The sequence below is a fragment of the Anopheles merus genome, chromosome 3L (genome assembly GCF_017562075.2).
Source record: "Anopheles merus strain MAF chromosome 3L, AmerM5.1, whole genome shotgun sequence".
Taxonomy (NCBI): Eukaryota; Metazoa; Arthropoda; class Insecta; order Diptera; family Culicidae; genus Anopheles; species Anopheles merus.
The window spans coordinates 1,821,484-1,848,141 of record NC_054085.1 but is presented as its reverse complement, the minus strand read 5'-3'; the positions used below and the strand labels follow the sequence as shown (position 1 = coordinate 1,848,141).

The window sequence follows — 26,658 nt, the reverse complement described above, 5'->3', positions numbered from 1 at the left end:
TAGATTGAAACTAAAAGACGCTCCATACGGCTACATCTCAACCGTTACTTCCATACTGCAATCCGAATTCAGAGAAACTGTCTTATTTTTCTCCTCTTTCTGCTGCATACATCGTTTCGTGAAAGCCATCTTCGATTGACCCGGTGGACGAACACAATAAATTGTCATTTTGACGCGATTCATTCCGGCTCCGAATACACCTCCGTCCCTGCGTTATGGCGCTCCATCTAGAGTCTGTATAAGGAAACTCGATATAAGTAGAACACCTGTAGGAAATTGATGAGGAGACATCTTCAGTGCGGACGTATTTGGTATGGAGTCATTCCAGCCCTGGGAGAGCGTCGCACGCACAAGATCGATTGAAGCTTTACGAAGGCTTTAGTTTACGCAATCAATTAACGTGTGCCTGACGATCGTAACGATTCTTTAAGTTGACCACCCGCCGACGAATCTGCAAATCAACAACACACAAGGCGTGACTTGAGCAAATCAACAAACGATACGAATGCAAATGAATGATCACAGTCAGGTGGATAGTGGTGTATGTAAGAATTGTACAACTAAGATAATGGTCACATAAATAATAAATGAATCTGGCCTTCATCAAAACAATCGGTTCAATTTTCTTTCAAATTTTGCATATTCCGATGTTTCTTGAGTATCTTTCAACATCATAAGAACGACTAATACACCAATGATTCATATGCACAATCAAACAAACAAACTTTATTATTCACTACAAATGCATTCAGTTTATAAATAATGTTTAAAGCTTAAATACAAATAAAACACAAAAATTCGCTAAACAACGGGATGCTATCTACAGTTGGAGATTCATAAATTATATTTTCAATGTCTAGCTTTCTGTTTCAGTTTCTCATATGACAAGGACCGCGAAATATACGCGTTTTATTTAGCTTTGCGTCTTTCGGGTATGTTATTAAAGGATTTGTATTTTTCGAGCAATCATGATTTTGTGAATTCTTCAAATTCGATACAAGAATATTGAAAGTAAAACTGAGAAAACAATTAATGATTTGGCAATAAATTACGAAAAACTTGGCAGTTGTTAAACCGTTTACCAAATAAAGTCTAATGAAATATTTGTACACTCTAATCTGGCACCATGTGTGAACTAAGTAGACCTAATGTAATTGCAATGTTTACAAAACTGTACCGAAATACAACGCGATTAAATTCGATACTTAATATATTCGCACGTGTCTACCACTTTTCGCAGATGGATCGCGTTGCCTTGTGTTAACAGACATTTAAGAGAAAAAAAACATTACTGGCATATGGGTCCCTTACTGGCTGCATATAGTCATTTTCACTTGAGTCTGGCTGCATCTAGTCATTATGCACTAGGTATGTTGGAATATTCACTGCATTCTTCTATTGCGAGGACTTTACATTGTTGTGAATATTGGTTCCACAACTATATTCCATAGAATACGAGCACCATCTTAGCAATCTGCAATTAAACTCACCCAGGGAGAGTATTACTACGCACAAACGTTGAAAGATCGAGAGGAATTGTCTTGGTTGCGATTGCCATCGTCGCAGATGTTTCGTCCGGTTCGCTAGGGGTGGGCAATATTGGCGAACTGTCGCGTATCCGCCGCGGAGATTCTGATGAAGATCTGGAGGATGACTTAGAAGACTTCATAGATAAATCAATGGGTTCGTTTTGCTCGTCTCTTTTGCATAGCTGAAATCCAGCATGGCCAGAGGAGAGCATGGCTAATGAGACGGGTGGAATCGAAAATGCCACTGGGAAATAAGGAGAACCGTCGCCCCGAAACGATACTGCCGGTAGGTAGGGTGACATTCGATCCAATAAAGCAGGCCTATACGTGTCGGCGTGTGATTGCAGTGCCGATGAAGAAGGTGGAGTGCGGGAAACTTTCATTGGTAGTTTAGGTAAGCTGACCTCGGCGTGTTCTAGTGTTTTGAATCCATTTTCTAGAATTACACTTCCTACCAGCTGATCCTTGTAAGCGTTACTACCATCGATAAAACTGCTCCCACCACCGCCGCCACCACCAACACCATTGCTCTCATCTGGATCAGCGGACGATGCGCCGGAATCGCTTGGAGTACTTGCTCGTTTCGTGTTCTTTTTAATTGTATTGTTATTTTTGATAATGCTGTTGTTATTAAGATTGTTATTATTCAAACTGCTGTTGTTGTTGTTATTGTTGCACAGATTCGACAGAAAGCTACTTGGGATAAATCCATTCGAGATCGACAAGCCTGGAGAACTGGTACTATTGCTACTGTTTTCATTGCTAGTACTGTTGTTGATAGCAATATTGCTATTACTGTTGCTGATGTTATTGTTGTTGCTACAGGTCTTCTGTTGTTGCTGTTGTTGTTGCTCTTGAAGAAGGCAATGGATTTTGAACCAGTTTGACCGCCGGCCGTATCGAGAGCCGCTCTTTGACATTCCGACCACAAGACACTTTCGCAGACGACACGCCTTGCAAGCAGTTCGGTTTTTCTTGTTGATAACACATTCTCCATTGTTTTTGCACTCGGATATTGATGACAAATTGTTGTAAGTACGCCCGAAGAAAGACTGAAAAAATAAAGAGAAGATTGGTCTTTAGATAATTGTTTATGATTTTGAAAATTAATTAAAATTCTTCAGCACAGATGCATTAAGCATATAAGTAGCAGAATGAGTTTGGGCAAAGTGTATGCGTGAAAGTCAAAGCTGTCAACTTTGTATGGCTTTTATCGTTGATATTTGATGCAATCATGAAATGTGTTCTGTGAAACATTAATCTTATCTGAGCTATTTTATCTATTCTGCTGTTACGCTCAACAAGACCGACAGCTACCATGCAGGCACTGTTGCATTCTGATGGTTCCCAAGGATACGTCCTTGCGATACTCGTCGGCGAGATGATAAATCTTTTAACTGCATCAATCTGGTAGCTCTAGCTGTATTTTCCCTACCATCTAAGGGTTTCGCATATTTGTGCACTCTCATCACCTCTTGCCTGGTTCGAGGCGCAGTGTTCACACTAGCAATAGTCACGATCGTTCAACATAGCAGATATTATTGAGTACTTCATCAATATCTTATCAATGTACTGCTACCGAAATCAGTAGTTCGGCTATGAACACAAAGTAGTTTCTCACGATTTATTGGAACCTTACGCTACTTTCATTGATTTGTGTTTAAGAGTTTTGTTTTCATTTCTTTTATTTGAGTTCAGCAAAACACCGAATTTTTAGTTATTTTAAAGAATATTTATGTCCTAATTTAATTCGTGAAAACTCGATTTTAAGCTATACTAATATAAAAACTTTCAATATTCAGAAAAAGTATTAAAGAAACATTGTTTGGCGCAACGACCTAAACGATGCTGTATAGACACTTTCCGAAACAGTCTCAATTTTATAGAAGTCACCTGATCGATCGAATCGAACCTCAGGTACACACATACCCTTCATAAAAAATGATCACGGAACTGTTACGGAATCTTACCTTCTTAATATACTCTATCATTACACGATTGTGTGTGTTAATAAATACCGGCTATTGATTCAACTTTTTTTTTCAGAAAACCATTAACTAAATGAAATTTTATCGACGCTACCGCTGAAATCACGTACAAATTTAAAAGTGAACAGTTTGACCAAACCTATACTCACTAGATGACGATGATGACAATACTATTGACGGTTGTGATGTACTATACCGCTTTTGTACTACCATGCAATTGCGTTTTCTGTTCCCGTTCTAACAAATTCGCAAATCCTACCATTTAATCAGTCGCAATCAACTACGGTATGACGGGGCTTGTTGCATTTATAACGACTGGTTGATATTCTCCCACTACTGACAAAGATGACAATATCAAGGACACTTAGAACTACAGATACTTTGACTCACACAGACTACAAGGCGCACTTGGCATTGAAGAGCATCATCGCAATAATTTTGTTCCAGGTGAACGGTATTTACTGTACGATCGTTTAGGCATACTCAGCGACAAAGGGGTGCATTTTTACTGACAACGACTTTCAACACAAGCAAAATATGTACTTGAACACACGACCATATTCGATAGTGATCGTCCTGTTCAGCCATGACGACACAATGAGTTTTCATTGAACCATTAAGCAACGTTTATTAATTTGTCGAAGATCATGATTTCCAGCTTCACTAATCCGGCGTAGGAGCAGGTGAGGTGTTATTGATTACGCTCAAGATACTGAGCATCAGCAAATACCAAGCAAATGAAATGTGTTCTTTCTATACATTATATGTGTCCTTATGTATGTATAGCTCCTCAGGAACTAGGGCAGTTCAACTTAGCCGTTTTGAGTTCTTCTTTGGTTTCAATGTCGCGTGCTAACAGACTTTTAAACAGATTCAGTTCGGGACGGCTGAAACATCCATCATGTTCTGCCACCTTACTTCCTGACCTGATGTGTGGACCGCTTCCATTTACGAATGACTACTACACTATTCGTGGCATTCCATCACGAATCATAAATCTAGCAAATTGGCCATAAAACACAAGGAAGGCAAAAGCTCTCTGCCAGGTTTTACCAGCACTTCTTACTTTTCGCTTCCACCACATTAAAATTGGCAGAGTACTACGATTGTGAACAGAGACACCAAAACATAGCACCGCATAGTCATGGTATGGTACGGAAATAGTACCAGAGAAAAAAAGTGTGGACACTCTGATTTGATTGCCCAAGCACTGTTGGGGTGTTTTCGAAGCGTGAGAAATTTTCGAAAACACGCCAACCACTCGATTGCCCGGGGCGTAGAAAAGCATCTTCGCGTAGTGAAGTAGGCCACAGTAGAGAAAAAATCCCCAAAATATCTAAAGCTTCATCGTTGTTCCAGACCGTAACGCTGAAGCAGCGAACTGATTGAAACATCAGCTTATTATCATCAGTTTCAGCCACCGGTCATCCGAGAGCGTGGTTGGTGTTTTTGGGCGAAGCAGCAAAGAGGAACTCGTCAGCATGATGGTGACAGTTAGACATCTTCGACATCAACACGATTTCCAATTGCTGGCAAGCACTTCAGTTCCCTTCGCGTTGCTTTATAAAAGAAGCTGTTTATCTCGAATTTTGCACCTGCGTACACATCGCACACAAAAGGCTGGGCGAGCATATTTCATGCTGTTGTACAAGCGTTTCAAAAGTGTTGATATATGGCGATGGATCATTAGATACTTTTCGACATTTTGCATTTTCGAACGCATGGAGAATCTGTTTTTTCTTTCTTTGTCATGACAATTACTAACATAAATTTTATATATGTTGACGTCAGTGACAGATGAATCAATTTCTTTTGGCTGTACCAAAATCTGCGCTCGGATGCAACATGAAGAAGCTGGATGGATATAAAAATAAGTGTGAGTATAATGTGTAAAGATACATCCTGATGATAACTGTCGCAACTGCCATCCCAAGTCTTTATACAAACAAAATAAAAATATGTTATTTGACTTTCTTATCAGTTTATATAAATTCGATATATATATATAAAACGTCTAGGACTAATACATTCCTTTTGTTTGATGAACAATTGAAATAACATAACTTAATGCAATGTTCATTCCATAGATCACAATATCTATGGATTTGGTTTCTAAAACTAATATTAATCTAATTGATTTCCAATACACATTTTGTAATTTTGATGACTAAACGACATTCATTTGTTACATATTTCAAGGATTTTGTATTAAATTAAAGCATATAATCGAATTTCACACTTGATTAACGTAATCGGGCGAACCTTCACTGCTTATGCTTGCCTAAAGCTGCATGTAGCGTTGTCGGCTGTTCAAACCTTTCTCTATGGCGCGTCTAATGATCTCGTCCAACAGGTTACTGCTTAAGCAAGACCACACGTCGCGTCATTCAAATAGTTTGGGGGTGCCCAAAGAAAGTGATAGATTCCAAAGATAATCCGAGAAAATTTGAACTAAGCGTTAACGTTTTCTCAAAAAAATATAGCAACCCGCATCTCAGCGGAAGTGGTGACAGGATCAGGTTATTTAGACCACCAACTGCTTAAAATAGCTTACACTTGGCAATTCGGACAAACGCTGCTGGAGGGCTATGTTTTTGATTCGGCAATAAATTTAACCGTGTTTTTCATGGAAAAGAAGCAGATCATGGCTGCAGACGCGTGACTAGCATGCAGAAAGGATGCAACTAGCGATAGCCATCAGCTCAAACCTAACATCATTCGGAAACACATGCTTAAACATACAATCTAAAAAAATGAAATTTAAAGAACACAAATAGCAAAACAGCAAAACAAAATTCAAAGGTCTCTTCTTCCATGTATGCAAGCAAATCAGCTAAAAACAATTGATTCAATTGATTTATTTTTACAGCACTGGAGGTATTTGCTGGATTGTTTGAAACCTTTAAAGAAAACATTACGCTACAAATAGTTGAGCAAGTGTATTAGCTTCTTGAAATAAAAATGGAAACGTGCATTACAAAAAATCGAAGCTCCAATAATATTTCATTGCATCCTACTGCTGATGATAACGATGACGATTGCATTTTGATGATGTGCTCCTTCTACCACATGCCACAGTCAGATTTCAACACAAATGATTTGCACTGATTTTAGTTAGTCGATGACCAATTGGTGGGAAAACAGATCTCGCAAAAGATAAAATTCGCACTTGTATGTTCGGGCGGTGAACCACGGATATTTGTGTGTTGCCAATACGAAAGAACGGCGATGTCAGCGATTGATCCGGTTCACAGAGGGTGAGTACGAGATCGCAAAACAGGGAAGTGCGACACAGAAGCATTAGCATGAGGCAGCACAATTAAGCAGCATGATTTTGTGGTTTCTTGTCTCTCCCCACCACCTGAAGATGCGAGGTCCAGCCACCTGCCTTCGTTCGTGCGTTTCATGACGATCACCGGGCGGCCTATTTCGGTGAATGAGAATCGGTTTTTAAGAGTGCTCTCAATTGGATCGTAAAAATTTCAATTTCAGCATCCGTCTGTTGTGGGTTCGGGAGCGACTTTTCTGGGTTTTTTTTTATCGTCTTTTGATTCGTACCAGCAACAGTTTTTATTCCTCTTACTTTCCGTACTCACCAAACACAAACTTCTGTGTCCATGTTGAAGGGACGGTTTATATCGTTGTTGTTTTCTTAGCTTTCCATATTTTCTGCTATTTTAAACCACTCGCTCGTTCGTTTTGTCGGTCTTTCGGAGAGAATAACGCGGTGGGCACTAATTTTCGATAATCTTTAAGCTTAATGATGGCTCGTAAAACTTAAAATGCCACACAGGCGATAACCGAAGCTAGAGCGTCTCGATAAGTGAGCGTCGCGCAGTTGATAGCGCAAACGCATCTCAGTGAAAGAAACTCTGATGATTTGCATCAATGATTAAACTTTTTTCTTACAGAAAGAACGACTAAGCCGTAATGACAGTGATTACATTTGTGATTGATACAATGACATATCGAAAGAATCTGGCATATGATAACTTTGCTCCTATATACAAAAAAATTCATTCTTTTTTTTGCATGTTTATCTAACTTTGAAGTACGAAACACTTAAATATATAATATTACTGAAAATGTACCACTCACAGCGTCTCAAACACATATTTAGTAGAACAAGCACCGACCATTCGCCTTGGCGGTCTCATCTTTAAGCGAAACAACATCATCACAACATGAGCGGACACCAGATCCGGCACCGTTCGAGGACGAACAATCCCATAATGCACATACGACTTGTTAACTAGACTATTAATTTTAAAAGAGAGTCGTACATCGTTAAGATGGAGAAAAAAATCATTGCATGGGTAGCTTGGGAATTCCGGCGCTCGCTGGTGCTCACAGTGAAGATGATCACGAACAATTATCTTTCTGTCAACGGACTTGCATTGACAGCAACGACGAGTCTGGCAATCGACCTGTCGCATTGCGCCCGCTTTCTGTACGAAAGCTGCCACCCTGGCGAAAGGTCTTTGTGATACAAACCTGGAGACCGTTGCTTCAGACGAACAGCGAATCTGCCAGGAAACAGTAAGTTACTGGTGTTGTGTCCGCTGTGACGCTTTGCGTTGTACGGCGAGCCTACATCGCACGACCGGGCGATCTATGTGCTGTATAGCAAAGCAGATCAATTAAATTAAGAGTTTATTTTATTGCTTTAGCTCCGACGAAGTCCCGGATGGCTCCGGACAGGAAGGTTACAAGTGCTATAAAATGGATATAATCGATAAAATTAAAACAGTTCCGTAGCGCACCGCATATGCTTCGATCCTTTCGTGCCGCAGAGATCAAGACCTAAGGATGAAACAAATGATCGTTCGTTGCCATTGAACGACTTTTAGTGCGATTTCAACCTGTCGAACCCCTTGAATAGTCGCATTTTCTTCACGGAAGCAGCCCAGGCCATCGCTTTTCCCAACTGCATTTGCTACTCTTTCTGTGTGAACGAGGAGTTCCTTAGCTGCTCTGTGTATAACGATGGTCCACTCGCGGCGCTCGACATGTGTTAAAGTATGAACAGCAAATGGGGGAACAGACATTGCTCCCTAACGCGCAGCAAACTGTGCCCATTGATTGGTTTTATTTGTCCCAGAGATCACGCATAAAATGTACTGCAAAGTACACATTTTACGATGCAATAAAAGATTATTTATAAACATCTATACCATACCACTGATTAGCAGCTGCCTTTTCTGTTCCAAAACTATACTACAGCATCACTGCCCTTCAACTACGCATACCCTCCAAACTATTGATTGCGAGAGCAATGATGGTAGAGTGCCAATTTGTGCTACACAACACATTGTATTAAGATTGACTCAGAATATGGAAGGAACCTGACCGAATCTCTCTGCTAGGCACCTAACTGACCCATGCGAAATAGCGAATGTGATTTATGATCTGTCATGACACGAACGTAGCGTCGCACCTTACATGTATAGTTCGTTTCATCGCTTTTACTACAGCCATACCATTACTAACTGTGCCTAGGCAAAAGAGTTCGCAGAAAGGTTAATTGATCTACGCTAGTACTGCCATCACCTGCCAAATGCACGATGCTCAAGTGATGCATTTCAAGATCGGTCCCAACTGCGATACCGTGAATCATACTGCCCAACCTAATTTTGCGTTCAAGACTAGGTGTATTCAATGTACTTAATACTTAACTTAATCTTCATTTCCTTTATTCCAAATAACAATGTGTTTACGTAGGTACTAGGAAAAAAAAGGTCTCCAAAAAAAAAACAATTTGTGATAAATTAAATAGGGCTATTGTAACATAAGAAATATGTGACAATGCAGTGCACGAGCCATCGTTACAATGCAGAATGCGCACTGTATTGAAGCACATATTTCTACACACAAACATATCCGGTTCAATCTTTAACACGATCGGAAATCTGTTAACTAGCTAAGCCGTTCAAGCAAGTGGAAAGGGGCGTAACTGAAAGTGCACCTGTGAATGGTGCTGAGCACTGTGCAGCGATCCACTTTTGCGCTATCGCATGACGCTATCAGCTATCAATTTGTTTGAACAAGCGTTCGTACAACTTCTTCACCGGTTGATTTATACAGCAAAGCGTGAAGCTGCTGTGTACAATTTATTCTCGTTAAGTGCTGCAGATAACACCCTTGTAAATGTGGGCTGCCGATGGGCTTGATGTCAGGATCCGGGACCCTGGAGTCATGAGCAACTGACTCTAGAGAACAGCCATAGGCAGTTCTATTAGCATTCCTACCGTCCTGCCCATAGTGCTGCGTTAAAGCGACGATTATACTTTGGTACTATCTTCTACCGCCATGGCACGCAAAGCTTTGGCTACGCTGTGATGCCGTGGCAAGACTGGCACTTATCTAGTCAGCGACGAACGCCTCTCAGCGTACATAATGTATCTGTTACAGATTGTAATCGGGCAGTAGTATTAGGAAATATTAATTCATTATTCAATTAATCGAGAATAGCGAGAGCAGCATACGGCCAATGTTCACGATTCACATATTCTACCATATTTGAAACATTTATCGTGGTAAATACTGTTACCACATAAGATCCAAAAATGAATTAAATTTCATTTTCACACAAGCTCATTTTTCATTGTAAAAAGGCATAAAGTTTATTGAGTCTTTTTTGTAATATCGTTTGTTATTTACTTCGGATTTAATAAACGGATTTTATAATTTTAGAATGAATATCAACTACCAAGTACCCTCTCTTACAAATACATGATAGATTCAAATTGACTACGTAACTGAATAATTTATTTGATTTGTTTCAATTCAAACCGATATCATCGAACAGCGGTCGGCACGGCTATGAGGACACCATCTGATTAGAAATAAATATTTATTTATTTTTTATATGAACAGAATATTTTGAAATATATTGTTTTCATTATTCTGTTTGTAATTAATGTTTCGGGTATAGCTAACGCCAAAAAATTAACTTGTAATAAGTATGAATTCGTACTACGTACAAAAAAAATAAATTTATAACACTAGTAGAAATTTATAAGAAAAAAAGCAATGCCATAATAATAAATTATGTGTATGTAACCTTATCATCGAATAGTTCGTCAATTTGAATCGAAGTGAATTGGAATGACGCCTGCATTTTTTCACACAGCATGAATTATTTAAAAAATCATAAAAAAAATCATCATAAAAAATCATTAAAATCATAAAATCATAAATCATATCAGGTCACCGAAACAACGTTCTACCCAAGAGAACCTAGTGTCGCAGTATATGTATAGATCTGGTTAGTTACCATAGTGTTGCTCAGTGATTTGATAAATTACTCCGACCAGTTTAACGAACACCTAGAGTATCTACTAGCAGCTATTTAGCAACTTGTTAGTATCACTTATCATTGAGGAAACCGCAGAAATCTTACAAAAAGGGTCTGCGATAGGGGGATGGGTTTGCTTGTCACGCTAGAAAGGGTCATTCAGAACAAAAGGGTCAACCCATATCACGACATACTTTAAAGATATAGACATCAAGCGCATTTATCGTTTATCATCACTTGATGCTGACCGTTATGTCATCGTGAAATGCTATACTTGTATTCTCAATTACCAAACTTTTTCACATTCATGATGCATCTGAATCAACTAACATAACCGATGTAAAGTAGATTCATACTTTCTCCGTATAGTACACTACTTGATGCTCTATTTACAAACGAAGGTTAATGAGCTTTTGGCCATTTCGTCTAGTTTAATCTGTAGATTGCGGCTTCTCTTTTCGTTTCCTATTTTGTTTTTAATTTTCTGAAGACACATACATATGTTAAGGCTTAGAAAATCGCCAAGATTGTTTTAACCTAAATATTGATAAATTATGTTTGTTTTGATTTTTTGATGAACCTGAAGCAAATGCAATTGTAATAGCATCACTCTTCACCCTTAAGCATATACCAAACGCAATAATTTTCCATCGGGTAAACAAGTCAAATAGCATTTGAAAGTGATGCGTCCACCTGAGGAGAGTCCACGTCAATGATCTACATCATTTTATTCGTAACAATCAACTGGTGTGGTACGTTTCATTAGCCAGCAGGTGTGTAAAAACCTGCTGCTTTCAAGTGTTAGACAATATGTCGCTGAGGCGAACGATCGCTGACCATACTGACTTGGTAATGTTGCGACATTTTCCTTCCAATGTATTGGTAGCTGTAGTTGTATTGTATTGTTGTTGTAGCTTACTAAAACGGACCTAATTTCACAGACAAAACCTAAAAAACTCGTAGATCCCTTGCACCACTTTTTGAAGCCAGCCAATGTGAAATTTTCTGCTGAAGATGGATGAGAGTAAGCGACTGGAGAAGCTGCAATCAAAAGTGAAATTAACGCTAACCTCATCAATAATGATCATTACTCTAATTTTACCCATTATTCCACAATTACCAATACGTTTCGGTTGAGCTGGGTCGATAGCGAAACTGGCGCCCTGTTTGAACGCAAAACGGATTTATTGATGCATCCGGTTGTATACAAAATTGTATCAATTTGGTAAACCGGTCTAGCTGCAAAGTTTGCTCTTGATGTAGGGAAAATGAAGGAAATTAGAAATCCAGAACGTTTTCTGCACGTTTGACCAACTTACCGATCAAAGAGGAGCAGACGTAAGTATGCTTCCCGTTTAATTTCCGTATTATAAGTAAAGTAGCAAATAAACAGTTTTAGGTTATTCATTCAAATAAATCACGGGCCTTGTTGGATTTTTAGCAGTATTTTTAGCTCAACTGTTATTTCTTATACATAATCATACTAGTTTCGGTTTACATCGTAAGTCTCAAGTTTTTGATTTGAATATCAATGAATTTTGATCAGTCTAAATAAATTATTTATTTTTCTGATTTCACAAAGTTGTTGGAACAACAACATTTAACAACAAATGAAAAAAAGAATGATGTATAGAAAATGCATGGAAAAACTTCTAACTAAACATATTTTAATCTGCACATAAAAATCTCACTAAAACGGAATGATTCAGCTATTAAACGAATAAAAACCCCTTTACTTGATGCATAAAACTAATAACACTCGGTGCGGATGTTGTGCAACGATAAAAACGATTAATGTAAGGTCTTGTTCCGATCGACAAGCTGATCTACCTTCACTTAGCTACATCATAAAGACACACTAACCTTTCGAAATCAGAACACTTGTATTGAACATCCAATGCCGTTGCGAAGATCCCCATCATCGTCTACAGCTACACCCATGGAACATCGGTAAATCAGCTCAAGAGCAAGGTTCTCACGTCAATTTGCGATCGGCCAGAAGTACTAAATCGAAACAACAGCCTACCACCTGCAGCAGATACTGCGATTTGGCTTCTGCTGACACTCTGGATTCGATCGAATCAGCTACGATACGTATGGTGACCGACGAAACAAGATCATGAAAGCCTCTCATTTCCTCTCCAGCATATGAAGAGTCTTTGGGTGCTCAAATCAAGTCTCCGTGAGGGACGCTTGACAACGTTCGATCGCACTAAACTTCGATAGACATCTTAGGCTGCTACTCGTCATCCAGTAAATGCAATCGTTTATCGAAGTCTATTCAAAACTGGATCAATCAACTTATAGTATTGAACAGATGGGGCAAAATACTTGTCTTCAATTCCATTTTCGTTTCCAGCCAGTGGCTGTATATAAGTCATAAGTATCGGTTAGATTTATTATTCATAAACATTATTAAAACTCAATTGTATAAAAACGATTACCTTTGAGTTGAATAATTTGCCTTTTTTGAACATTATTCACAAGCAAGAAGTATATTGTTATATATTGCAGTATTGTATAGTATATTGCAAAATTGTTAAATCAAACCAAGCATATAAATTATGGTGAACATTATGATACAAGTTAAATAACGTACATAATATTACTTTTCTTCTAGCATTTCAAAAATTTGTATACTATCAAATATTGTGTTGAAAAGCATTTACATGTTTACCTGCCGGGTTTCAGAAGGACCATTAATCACAACAGAGAAAAAGATAATTATCACTATAAGCCAATGCAAACATCATGGTTGTAGAGCCAGCTCAGAAAGTACAGACCCCAAAATGCACCAATTCGAACAGTAGCTGTTCAGAGTAATTTGACGTAACATAGTACCTTGATCTCCGTGCGCTTCTAACGAACATCAAAGTATCGCTCATAAATCATTAAAGTAAAAAAATACCAGAGCTACCGTATGCTACCTTTTGTTGCATGCTATTCTGCTGTGTCTGAATTGTGGAATGTCTAATTAGACACTCTAGGTGGTCTATACAACTTGGATGATAAATTTTCGTACGAAAGAAATGTTATTCTTTACAAACAAATAAAAAATAAACAAATAGAAAATAGATCATATAACATTTTAACTACTCTAAAAACTCTTCCTTTTTATTTACTTGTTCATCTAAGAAAAAAAACTTTTCTGTAAGCTGAACATGTTTTTATTGGCAAATACAAATATAAATAGTTTATAGTATTTTCATTTTTCTTTTGCTCTTTAAACTTAATGTGATCGTTTGAAAACCAACCATTGTTGATCAATCGGTTGCACTGCTTCATTTAATGATCCAACTATTCACACACATTTGATCAAATGCTACAAAAAGTACACCTTCACACTGACTGTGTATGCTGCGTCACGCAACCATCGCGGAAGCTTAAGTAGGCACCACTAGCTTAGTACGATCGACCCTGGGTTAAATACTCCAAATCTCTTGCGCTACCACCAATGTCCGTCAGCAAGGGATCAACGTGTTGTACGTTTGAAGAAAGCTTCGGCATCGTTCATCCCGCTGTCGGCAATTGCGTGGTCAAAGTGTAATTTGTTCGACCATAAATTGGATCAAAAACATCATCAATCAAACAGTTTCGAACCAGTACGTACTTCCTTGGTTGCGATGAGCTCACACCAGGCTATGCAAATCGGTCAATACAGGGCCACCAATTTCGGTGGTCTCATGCTGCTGTGTATAATTCTTCAGAGCCTCCCATTTAATATGCGACCTGTTGCTGAGTATCGAATAAGTTGCTTTTTTGTTGTTGATTGTCCGCTCGCAGAAGAAGATGACCATTTGTTTACCTTGAATGTATCAAGACAGTGGTGCAGATACTTTGGCCTTAAGCACATGAAACTATGCCACATTCATACTATTCACGGTTTTCATTTCGGACCATTTTTATGAAACTGAACAACAGAATTATAATATGATAGACATATGATATGTTACCTAGCATTGATGAGGTACATAAGTTTCAGTTTAAAGTACTCCTTGACTCCTTAATTGAGCAATTATCATCGAGTTGTATCCAGAATCGCTGAAATTTTGCCAATTTTATAGATTTTCATGACACCTTCATCAACACGGAAGCTTTCAAATGGAAGAACTTTAAAACGACAAAGAATAAGAACAACAGCTTTAAGGTTACTTTAAACTATGGAGAATTAGTGTTCTTCTTTTTTCACAGTCAATAAAAGCTCCTTTTGTCGAATAGATATTGTTTTTTTGGGAACATTACTTTCTTTCATACTTCTGAGATGAAAATACTATGATTTCAGTCTGAAGAAAACCGGCGAAGTCTATGAAAAACTAAATATGTGCAAATCAAAACCTGTGACACACCTGGCATGCAGTTTTAAATCGCATTAAAAATGTTAGAAAATCTCATAACGTTATCGTCTATGTAGGAAATTTAAATAAATGGCGTGCACGATTTAGTCATTTCAAAGACACATAAATGAAGCAATTTCTTTTTCAGGTCCCTGGTGTTACTTGCTTTGCACCATACTATTTACCCAAAACCATTGAAACGGTGAAAACAAAAGGTGGAAATTATGCTTAGTGACATGGAAGCAACTCTTAACCAAGATGGAAGATCGTACCATAACGAATCCAAAATACCACAGATCGTAACACGCCACTGAACGGAGGGTAGTGGAACGCCAGCGAGCATCCGTCCGATTGAAACATTCCGTTCATGCTATATCGTTACGGCCGCTAGACCTATAACCAGCATCACGTGAAAGTCTTCCATAACTATAAAATTATTTCACCTTCGCGCGATTCTCACCGGTCAAAAAGAACTCCATAAGACTCTCTCTCTTTCTCTCTCTCTCTCTCTCTCTCTCTCTCTCTCTCTCTCTCTCTCTCTCTCTCTCTCTCTCTCTCTCTCTAATGATTGTTCATAAAAACTGATGGCATTATTATTATTAAACTGGCACGTTTCGCAAAGAAGCTGTTCCCGATGCCCCTGCGATCATGCCTATGTTTAACTCATCCTGCTCTTCTGAAATGAACCTTGCATGAGCACGCCGTCAACCCATAGAGTTTCCGATATGGTGCCGATTTTACAGCCTTTCTGTAAAGCTTTATTAAATTATTATCGCACGTCGCATCGCATTCATCTCCATGTCATGTGAGGATTGTCCCTCACTGATGTCTTGTATTTATATGTCACATTACTGGACTCTGTAATTTTGTAAGTATATCGATTCATATGTTTAGTTTGGTTTGTCCTATGTTTGACGTTGAATAAGCAATGCTTTCCTATTATACGCTTCCCTGGTTGGCGTGTTAAGACAATCTTTTGTGATCGATTCATTTTATCATTTCCTGTCAGTTTCTCCTTTGATCCTCTTCGCTTTTGGACTGAACTCCCCATGTTCACGAGTAAGGAAAATGCCTCCCATAAGGCTAAATATTGTTGCAAACGATTCGTCTTTTGTTTCTCACCAATGCATCTGACCAATATCAACTTTATGCTGATTATCGAGAGCAGAGTCTGACCCGAGACCAAAATGTTCGAACGCAGGTCTACGATGATGATGATGATGATCGACTTGCTTCTTACCACAGACATCTTGTTCATTGCCATTGCCCTCCAAGCGTCCGAGCACCCCGGATGGTGTCATGAAGGTGAAAAAGGTGTTCTTCGAGTGGAAGTGCTGAATACCCTAAATAGTGGTATACCATTTAGTGCCGAAGGTTTTGAAGGTGCTCGCTGGACCCTCGCCATAAAAAGGTTGTAAATCCTTATAAAGTTATATTTTCGAGTAAACATAAAAATTTATAACTTTATTACGAGATTTGCGCTTCGAACTTGGGGTTCCGCTTTGGTACGCAAGTTTTCTGCTGTATTTCTTGTGCCATTCCTTCAAGGCGTTGAAGTGACGGCACTGTTTTTGTGCGATTTGTGCGATGCAATTCACGTGATAGTTCACTTCGCTCTGAAGACAAGCTCAGACCGAATTTCTGATCTGCACAAGCTTATTTGGGTATGCCGTTTTATTTGCAGGTGTTTTGTGTTTTAGCGCGTAGTCTTTTTATTTTGATTGCGACTCATGATTGAACCAATTTCAGAGATTGATTATACATCCGCTGGTGGCAAATAACCTGCCCTCTCTGACCCTCTGTTTCAACGTACTGCGCTTATATAGCTTTTTATCAGATTTTATCGTCCAATGAAGCTCGTCACTTTTGATGTTTCCGAAATCCGCCAACAATTGCTTCCAAAAGTCATTACTCAAAATCTTTCAGATAGCATATTTCATAAGATTCAATGCTATATTTCACGTATGCCATAATGCTATCTTAAAGAAACCACATATATATCACACAAAAATATCTGTATGCAATAAACCTGTAGCTCTTCTTTTGAAATGTTGTTGATGATAAACTTTGCTTAAATAAACTCATGTTAAAGTAACTAAGTAACATATATGCAATGAAAAAAAACTCTTCAAAATCTGTTTTGAACATTTTGAAACATTTTTGAAGAATAAAAACTAAAATTGCTTTCTTGAACTAATATTGATTAAGTATTACCTTGCATCCTTCACATGTAAATGCTCCAAAATGAAATCCTGCTGCTGGTTCTCCACATACTTTGCATTGTTGATTCATCTAAAATTAAAAAAGGTAAAAATAGTTACACACAACATTTTGAATTTATTATGTACTTTATTATGTCTGTATTGTATTGTTTTGTTGTTTTAATTTGCGCAATTCATAAATATACCACAACAAATAAAGCTAAATTTTTATAAAAGTCAACTGGGACACAGCAAGTACAATTATACAAAAGTCATTACTGTATTATATTTACCGTACTAACGCATTGCTATATGCTATTAAAAAACCAATTATAACATCGATAATCAGTTCACAGATCACCGACAAATACAATACTTCAAAAAAAAATCTACTTCTCTGCAATAGAATAATAATTATTCCTTTCGCCACTCTATCACAAAGCGTAAGCACAAGCGCAACTCGCCTGTCAACAGCAGGCTACATCCTAGACCAAATCAATAAACCTTCATTACCATTCATGAGAGCACGCAGTCGTGAACAGTGATGCGCATTTGTCAGCATTCGCACCAGCGCAGCGTTGTATCAATGATACTACTTCAACGTTGAGCTTTATCGACGATAGTGCGGGCTGCTGGCAGTAAAAGCGATTGATAGGAATGCGACAGTGCGACAGTTTTTTTTGTTACATCCTAAGAGCTTCAAGCGAACTCCCTTGGGAGGTAGCATTTCCATGTAATTTTATTCTGCTTCGTAGCAAATTAGATTATTGTTGGAGCGCATGCAGGTCGCCGCCAGTCAAAGGCATGTTGACGACATTGCCTTTATGCCTATGGATGAGCTGTGTTCCGACATTCACTTCAAGATGCTTCATATTGCACTACAAAGAACGTTACCTGCTACAAACAGGAACAGAGAAATAATACTTGTATAACATTGAAACATTACTTTCATTACATTGGCAAATATGTTTGAATCGTGGGTTTTTAATTCTAGTGAGGTTTCTTTACTTATCAGCTATATATATTTTTTACGACAGACGCGGTGTTTCACTTGTCCGAATGTGAGTTATTGATTATTTGTTCATTCATTTTGAGCTGTGCTGTTTCTAACAAAATATTTGCACTTCGCGTTTTATTCGCGTTTAGAAAGAAAAAAATATTCAATTTCATTTTTTCCAATTATAATTTTCATTTGAAATTCTATTTTTAAGATATAAAAGTGTGCCGGAATACCATAAAAAACGATACCTTGCTTGTTTTATTAGCATTTATTCTTGGAAGTTGAAGCGAGAGATAACACATTTTCCACTACACACGACTGAACAGTGAAACTAAGAATAATCGGCTCCCGTTTCGATTTAGTTCACAGTATCGCTGACCACATCCGTATTTTACTGCTACCAATTTGATCCTCTTTTGTGACTACCAACGTCGCGACAATCTGTTAGCACTTTTATAATGCAATTTATGGGCTGGTGTACCATCTATGCGTGCGGCACAATGGTTGGTACTTTCATGCTGATGTTGCCGTAGACCAATCGATGCCGGATCCCTGAAACGAGGAAATTCGATCTGTGGCTGAATGGTGCAGCAAGCATTCCGCAACCTAGTCTCGTTTTCTGTTCGGCTTTTACCGGCACGCTCAACACCGACCATGCGATCGCGAACGCTTTGATAAACTCTCCTTACACGATCGTAAAGCAATTTGTATTGAAGGCTCCATACAAGGGCTGACAGAGGAAATGAAACCGACCAGTCGGCGGTCTAGAACGACATCAGAGCTCAACTCTAGTGCTGTCACACTGTGCTTGCTACAATCCAATTTTTAACCTCAGCGAGCTCTCTTGCATCAGCAGTTGCAGGAAGATGTCAAACGCTTGCCACTGTAGAGTCACCTGTTGGCATTTGGCTTGCCATGATAGTATTTGTGCATTTTTTCTCTTTATCCGATACTTACGAAAACGAAATTATTTTCATCTACTTACTTTGTAATGCACTAACTATCCTGTTTATTAATTAAGAATTTATTTTGACATTCAATATCACACGTTACATTACACATGAGCCGGCATACAGGAAAAGTGCTCTAATTCACTTATCATTAATTTGCACGACCAGACAAATAACGTATGTAAATAGAAAATAAAAATATCTGAAATTGAAAATATTCAACATATCTTTTTTAGCGTGGATAGGTATTGTTTTCTTTATTTTTCAATGCGGTTCTTTTCCATAAGAATGATAAAGATAAAGATAATAAAAATTACAAAAAAAATCATTGTAGCTAATAGCTAACTAAGCTAAAAATTTCAACTAGCTAACTCGTGTTAATTTTGTTTTAGTCAAAAAAAATTTCAAAAGTTTAGGTCATCAATTTCACAACACATTTCGTCTACAACGTATGTCACACCTTATTCATGTTCAAAAAGCACCTTCCTTATTACCATTTACATAGCGTATCATCACTATTTTACTTCGTGCGAATTTTACATCCATTGAGACTGATAAATTTCGTTGTAATCTCCTGCATCTTACTGCTTCGATAAAGCATCCTGAGTTGAAAAATGTGGTATGGTTTTTTGTACCACACAAAATTTGCATACAATTACGATGTAAATAAATAAATATGGTGTTCGCTTAAAATTCAATAATTTGTACGTTCCAGAGTTGACCTCGTTCGTGTATGCATCTTCGAAATTTGTCAAACCGGTACGTTCCGCAGTGTGAGATGGAGAGGCCTCGCGTAGTCGCTTCATGTTGGGCAAAACATAAGTGCAAAAATTGGTCAAGACAAGCGCTGCTCTCGAAAATGATGCCAATTTGTTCCAATCAGCGTGGACATTCAGAATGGTAAATAAATTGTATCAAATTTAGCCGATACCACCATAGTAGGTTGCTGTTATAGATATTTAATGATACGATTATTATTCATTCTCTATCGCATTGAGTTAACGACTCCTTTCAAAAACTGTAGTTTGAAGCTTGTTCGTGTTTTAGAAGGATTTTGGTGCCTATTTATGAGCGGTTAACGCCACTTTTCAGCAAAGAAAACGATCAACCTCGAGCGCCAGTAACATGAAGAACTTGTTCCCACAAAACAAACACCGCCACAGCCCGCTATACAATTCACACCGTATACCCTACCAGGTCGAAGAAGTTGTAAATCTAATTCAAACGCGATGGAAATCTCTTGTGTCTCGACTTCAACCATGTCTTTATAATTAATTAGACCGTCAACGATCTCAATCCAAAGAGACTGCCGTTGAGCCCTGGGGCTATAAACGACTAAAGCTGTCAGTCACTCGCATGTCGACCAGATGCCCGAATCGATACCTAGCTCCAATGCGCACAGTAGCTGTCAACACTGATGCGTGAGAAATCAATTAACCAATGACACTAAAGCGTAAAGAAAAAGACCTAACAACAAATCTTTCTTTGACAATGCTCCTCACACACATAAAAATTCAACACAAAAATAACCGAGCTAATTATGATAGTAAATAAAAAAAGGTAAAATTCACTGAAAGAGACCTAAGCTTAAAATAATTATCTAAATTAAGTTAAAAAAGAAGTCGAAACTGAATTGAAAAAAAATAAAAAAAAAACAATTTGCCTATAAATAATGTACATGTTAAATAGTTTCCAACTTTTTTTTCAGTTAAACAACCTGTTACTGATGTAAAATGGATATTAGACTCGAATATAGAGATAGCTTAACATTTCATAATCGTTTAATGTGACCTATATTCGTAACTTAAGAACGCTTGTCGTATTATTGTGTATTGTGAAATTTTTAAAACTTGTTTGCTACTTACTTTATTTTCAATACCACTTCAAAATAATTACAATGAAGCGTTCATTCTTCAAAGAACCTGTAAGATGCAAGGATCATCATGGTTGATTGATTACAAAGACTCGATCTTTGATTATTATCATCGATATATAACCGATGCTATATATATAGCCGATATATATATATATAATATATATATATATATATATATATATATATATATATATATATATATATATATATATATATATATATATATATATATATATATATATATATATATATATATATATATATATATATATATATATATATATATATATATATATATATAAACATATATATTTTTCATAGCCATAAACATGTACTGCGAAAAAAATAACCAACAAAAACAGTACAATGTGGAGAAAAACTCAAATATACATTTTAGTTCCACGAATAAATAAGTGTGAACCTATCATACATACTTATTTGATACACGTTGCTTTCTCTATACTCACATAACTGTTTAATTTGAAAACATCAATGAAAAGAGTCAGTTCTATCCTACATGCAATGCACTAACTGTAAAATCATACAAGCTCGAAAATAAAATGAATAATGATGCAAATTTTCATTCAGTGTCCCCGAATATTCCCAACGCATCGATACACCGCCTCAAAGCAATACATAAGGCGCTTTTGATTCCAAGAAACTACCAATGCAACACTCATGTAAACAATAACAAATTGAAATTCTATCGATATTGAATTGGCAGCAATACATGGGCGTTGATCCTACATGACCATTCGTGCAATGCCGTGAAATGGTAGGAGGCAAGGAAATCGAAGAATGATGCATAAATTTAAAACTTAAGTGGAGCAAACCATCATCCTAAACCGGTCCCAAAGGCAAGAGATGGTGTGCTTTCATTGAGTTCTAGCTGTCGTATCTCCCTCGAGACGGAAAACAGTGACACCGAGAAATGAAATCGGTCCAACCTGATCTTGCATTCCGTTGAGCGCACAAATTTCGGCTACTCTTCTGCAGACCAAACCGTGATAAATGGCTTCATTGAAATAAAATGTAATTTTTTTATTTCTTCAAGTGTCCGTGGTCACATTCGAAACTCACAAAAAGGTATAAAAAGTAAAGCTTTATTGTCATTAAGCCAAACGAAGATGAATATGATTTATTTTTAAAATCTAAAAAACTACCATGTATCTGTAGTTGCTTGAGAGAAATTAAAAAAAAAAAACAAACAATTGAAACAACAGTAAACTAGAACCGTTTCGAGAAAACAAGTTTTAGCAAAGTTTAAAATTTTTATTTTAACGTGTAATCCCACAAAGTTCGTGGCGTGTTCACACCTGCACTAACATCACGAACTGCCAGATTTTTATTAATAAATTTGGAAATGGGTTTTGTTTATCAAGTTCATCCGGTGGGAAAGGGCATTAAACATTGTTCGCTAATGTTCTAACTATGAAACCACCAAAAATCCATCCCACTCTAATTAAAGCATATTAATCTAGATATAAGTCTCTGTAATCAACTTTATTTTATTACAGTTTTTTGCATTGATGCAATTTTGCTTTGTTACTCTTGAATAGATTTCCTACCTTCATCTTACCATTAGGCTTATGTAACCAAAACAATAAACACAAATAACAAATGTTACTCTTTGTCTCTTTTTTGTTTTGTATGGATATGGATTTCTCGTAAGAACGGCCTTGTTTACCGAATCACTTAAAACCAGATACAGTGAATTCTGTCTAATCTGACACATCTCCAATTTAAAACCTCATTTAATTTGAACATTTTTGACAGTCCCTTCCCAGTCCCAGTTATTGATCCAATGATCCTATCTGCAATCGTGTTCGTAGTTTGCTATAGCGACAGTCAAGATTGCATACTAAATGTTCTATTTCTGTCTGTTTTGTATGAATTTATCTTTCAATTTCAACCTCTTACATTTGAAAACCAGTCACATCGGCTCTTAAATAAGAGAAAGTTCACTGTTTGTATATCGTTTGTATATAGTTTGTATATAGTTGCAGCCTGTTGTGAAACATTAGAAAAAAGTTGATAAAAAATATCTCCAGAAGTCATGTATAACGCACATACAAACACAAAACAAAAAAAAACAGCAAACAAAAAATAAAAAAAGACGTTTTCTAAAAATATTCATCTGAAAGTATCTCCTCGAAAGAAAATAAAAGTGTCTGTATAGAAATATGGAATAGACTTAACGATCAAGCAGTATGTGCACATCAAACTCAATTATATTAGGTACGTTGGGACCTAAATTTTTTAGTTTTGAAACATTTTGGCACATGTATTGATTAAAACAGCATCACAAGTGCATCAAGATTTGTTTGTCTTACAATTTTTTTCCATAACCCTATCAATCTTAAAGGGCAAAATGTTGATATTAATTGTAAGTGCAGATTTCTGTCAGGATTATTGGTGCTTTCAGTTAGGAAAACGCAGAAGTCATGTATAACGCACATACAAACACAAAACAAAAAAAAACAGCAAACAAAAAATAAAAAAAGACGTTTTCTAAAAATATTCATCTGAAAGTATCTCCTCGAAAGAAAATAAAAGTGTCTGTATAGAAATATGGAATAGACTTAACGATCAAGCAGTATGTGCACATCAAACTCAATTATATTAGGTACGTTGGGACCTAAATTTTTTAGTTTTGAAACATTTTGGCACATGTATTGATTAACACAGCATCACAAGTGCATCAAGATTTGTTTGTCTTACAATTTTTTTCCATAACCCTATCAATCTTAAAGGGCAAAATGTTGATATTAATTGTAAGTGCAGATTTCTGTCAGGATTATTGGTGCTGTCAGTTAGGAAAACGCTAATCCTAACGAATCTGCACATACTGCATGCATATTCCCACACATCACTTGCGCTACCATGGATTAATCAAATAGCTTATTACAGAGCCTTCAAAGCCCTTACTTCGTTATATTTCATTGTGTTTATTCGTTTTGTGTAAACCATTTCTGTTGAGAAAGTATGGAAATATCACAGTTGTTACAGATGGCAATTTGTAAGGTGGTTCGTATGGTACAAATCAGAAGGTCGTAAATAAAGCATACCGTTTTTAACTATTCCCATTGTGCTTACTTTCTTCTTCTTCTTTGGCACAACAACCGTTGTCGGTCAAGGCCTGCCTTTCTACCCACTGGTGAAGTGAGCTTGGCTTTCTTTGACTTATTGTTACCATAGCAGGATAGTCAGTCCTACGTATGGGGGCACGATCTATTCAGGGCTTGAACCCATGACGGGCATGTTGTTAAGTCGTACGAGTTGACGACTGTACCACCAGACTGGCTCTTGTGTACTTACTTTACTCCCGGCTTTATTGTGAAACACATTGAAAGCAATATTTTTTTTTCTTATTTAGCAAGTCTCAATATTTCAAAGTCAGTATCATGTTTGACTTTGCTTCAAAAGCATGTTAAAGCTATGTTAACTATGTTACAAACAATTGAGTATCCATTCGATAAACTTCATAAAAATATATAGTAAGCAACATGTTTTGTCATATAATGCAAACATTTTATTTATAAAAAGACTCTGTGTCAAACAGCCTGAGTTGAGTCCTATACTCTGACAATTTTAGATGCCGTGTGCTACTTACCACAAAATAAGATATCGAAAGATATTTCGGATTGAAAAGGTATCTCTATATCTTATAAACTAAAGTAACTCACACTCACTTGCCAAAAAATTAATCACGTGCCACTTAATTCTTTACGCTAGATACACACTCTCACACAGTTGCAAACTCAGTCAAAAATCCAATTTTCTGATTGAAATCTTTGCTCCCGGCTCATTGCATCCTTTTCGTTTCCCAAACATTCCTGTTTTCGATAGATTGTTTCATAGCAAATAATTAAAACCGTATTATGAAAAGCGTCCGTCTTTTCCTCGAAACACGCCTGCACTGCAAAGTGTCAACAGTGACGAGTTGCTACCTATACTGCATAATGGTACGGTTGAGAAACATGGTGGTCCAGAATGACGCCACAGATACGATACACCTTTCCTTCCTTACGCTCGTCACTAAGTCAGTAGGTTGGAAACATTAATTGGTCAACGCCTTTGGTTTCCTACTGTTTCCTGAAAAATATTTGCCCTCACAGCGGCTTGCGGTTGTCGTTTGAAGGACACGGCAAAAAGAGGAACATGAAATCACGAACCAAAGACTTTGTCCTTCTTATTCTTTAACAGTATCGTTTTTTTCTGCTTTGTAAATCTGCCATCGGTTGGACGTTTACAGAGTTTTATTTAACGAATGTGGATTTTGATTTAAATATTTCTTGGTTATTTTACTAATACAATCAGAATCAATACCTGTTTCGTTTGTTGAGCTAAAATAGTCGATTTAATTGTAAGCTGTCATAAACATCGCTTAGTATTTGTTTAAAATTTAAATTCCTTTCAAATTTTGAAGTCACTTAAAACCCATTTAACTTATTAATAAATAAAGACTAATAAAGACTAAAATAAAAACTTGTTTTCATTAGTACACCCATGAAACGCACTACTTACAAAATTCGCCACTTGGCCACTGGCTTTGGAATCAAGGTGAACTTCTACATATCCGTTTAACTCTGCACATTGGCTTTCTCGGGTTTGCTGATGAAATGACCCAGATTAAGCGTAACTTATGTAAGGACGTGCTTCTTTTTGACTGGAGCATCCCGGATTTCTCGCCGGTCGTTTGGGCTGGTTTTGGAAGATCGTATAGCAGTCGCCGCTGATCATCTTCTGCTTTTGTGAGGTTGAGTACTTTAATTTCAATGCATGTAAGATTCGGGTGCCAACTTGTATCGCCGGCCATGGAACCGGCTGCTTCTTTAAGCTTGCAGGTAAATTAAGTACAGTCACTTGAGATGCTCGTCTGTCAAGCGAAGATTGAGCTGTGCAAGTACTCCGTCAACATGCAGAAGCATCGGGTTGTTTGGAGTTCCGAAGTATTGGAGAGGTTAACCACCCTCTTGTATTACGGGCTCAGACCGGGCACAGTTATCCCAGGGGTCCCAATTGGATGACATCGGTTGTACAAGAGCGATGGGAGTATGATAAAATTATTCAGTTTTTGAGCTAGTATTTTTCCGCAACTTTGTGGGCGTTGAACGCGTTTACATGAGAATCACGTCGTGGGCGACAGTGGACAGAAAGCTGAGAGTTCATCTTAGGTATGATGAAGCTTGACGCTTTTCACAGTTTTTTTTATAATGTCTTGATCAAGACGAGGAGGATGAAACCAAACAAGTGGTCAAAATTGTTTTGTTATGAAAATCCTTTGTAGATTAATCGTACAATAACTAAACGGACAGCAGTGGTACTGTTGCGGTATTCTCTGAAGCCAATTTATCTTGATTTTGAAGGCGTCTTTTAAAGCCACTGGACTTCAGAAGAGAAAAATTAGTTATTTATCTTTACACATTTTCGCTCCAGCTTAAGATTAATCTGGCTGCTTTGTCAACGTTGTTAGGTGCCGG

At 37.4% G+C, this 26,658-nt stretch overlaps 1 protein-coding gene across 3 annotated transcripts in view; it reads right to left on the bottom strand.

The window, feature by feature from the left end:
* Positions 1-714: 714 nt before the first annotated feature.
* Positions 715-26,658, bottom strand: part of LOC121600276 (protein embryonic gonad-like) — a 43,847-nt gene continuing 17,903 nt past the window's right edge. For all 3 annotated transcript variants that reach the window (XM_041928725.1, XM_041928724.1, XM_041928723.1), the window contains 2 exons: positions 17,363-17,440; positions 715-2,581 (listed from right to left, as the gene is read on the bottom strand). In XM_041928725.1, the coding sequence (XP_041784659.1) occupies positions 1,487-2,581; positions 17,363-17,440 (1,173 nt within the window). In that variant the 3' untranslated portion in view covers positions 715-1,486. The remainder of the gene's footprint in view (positions 2,582-17,362; positions 17,441-26,658) is intronic.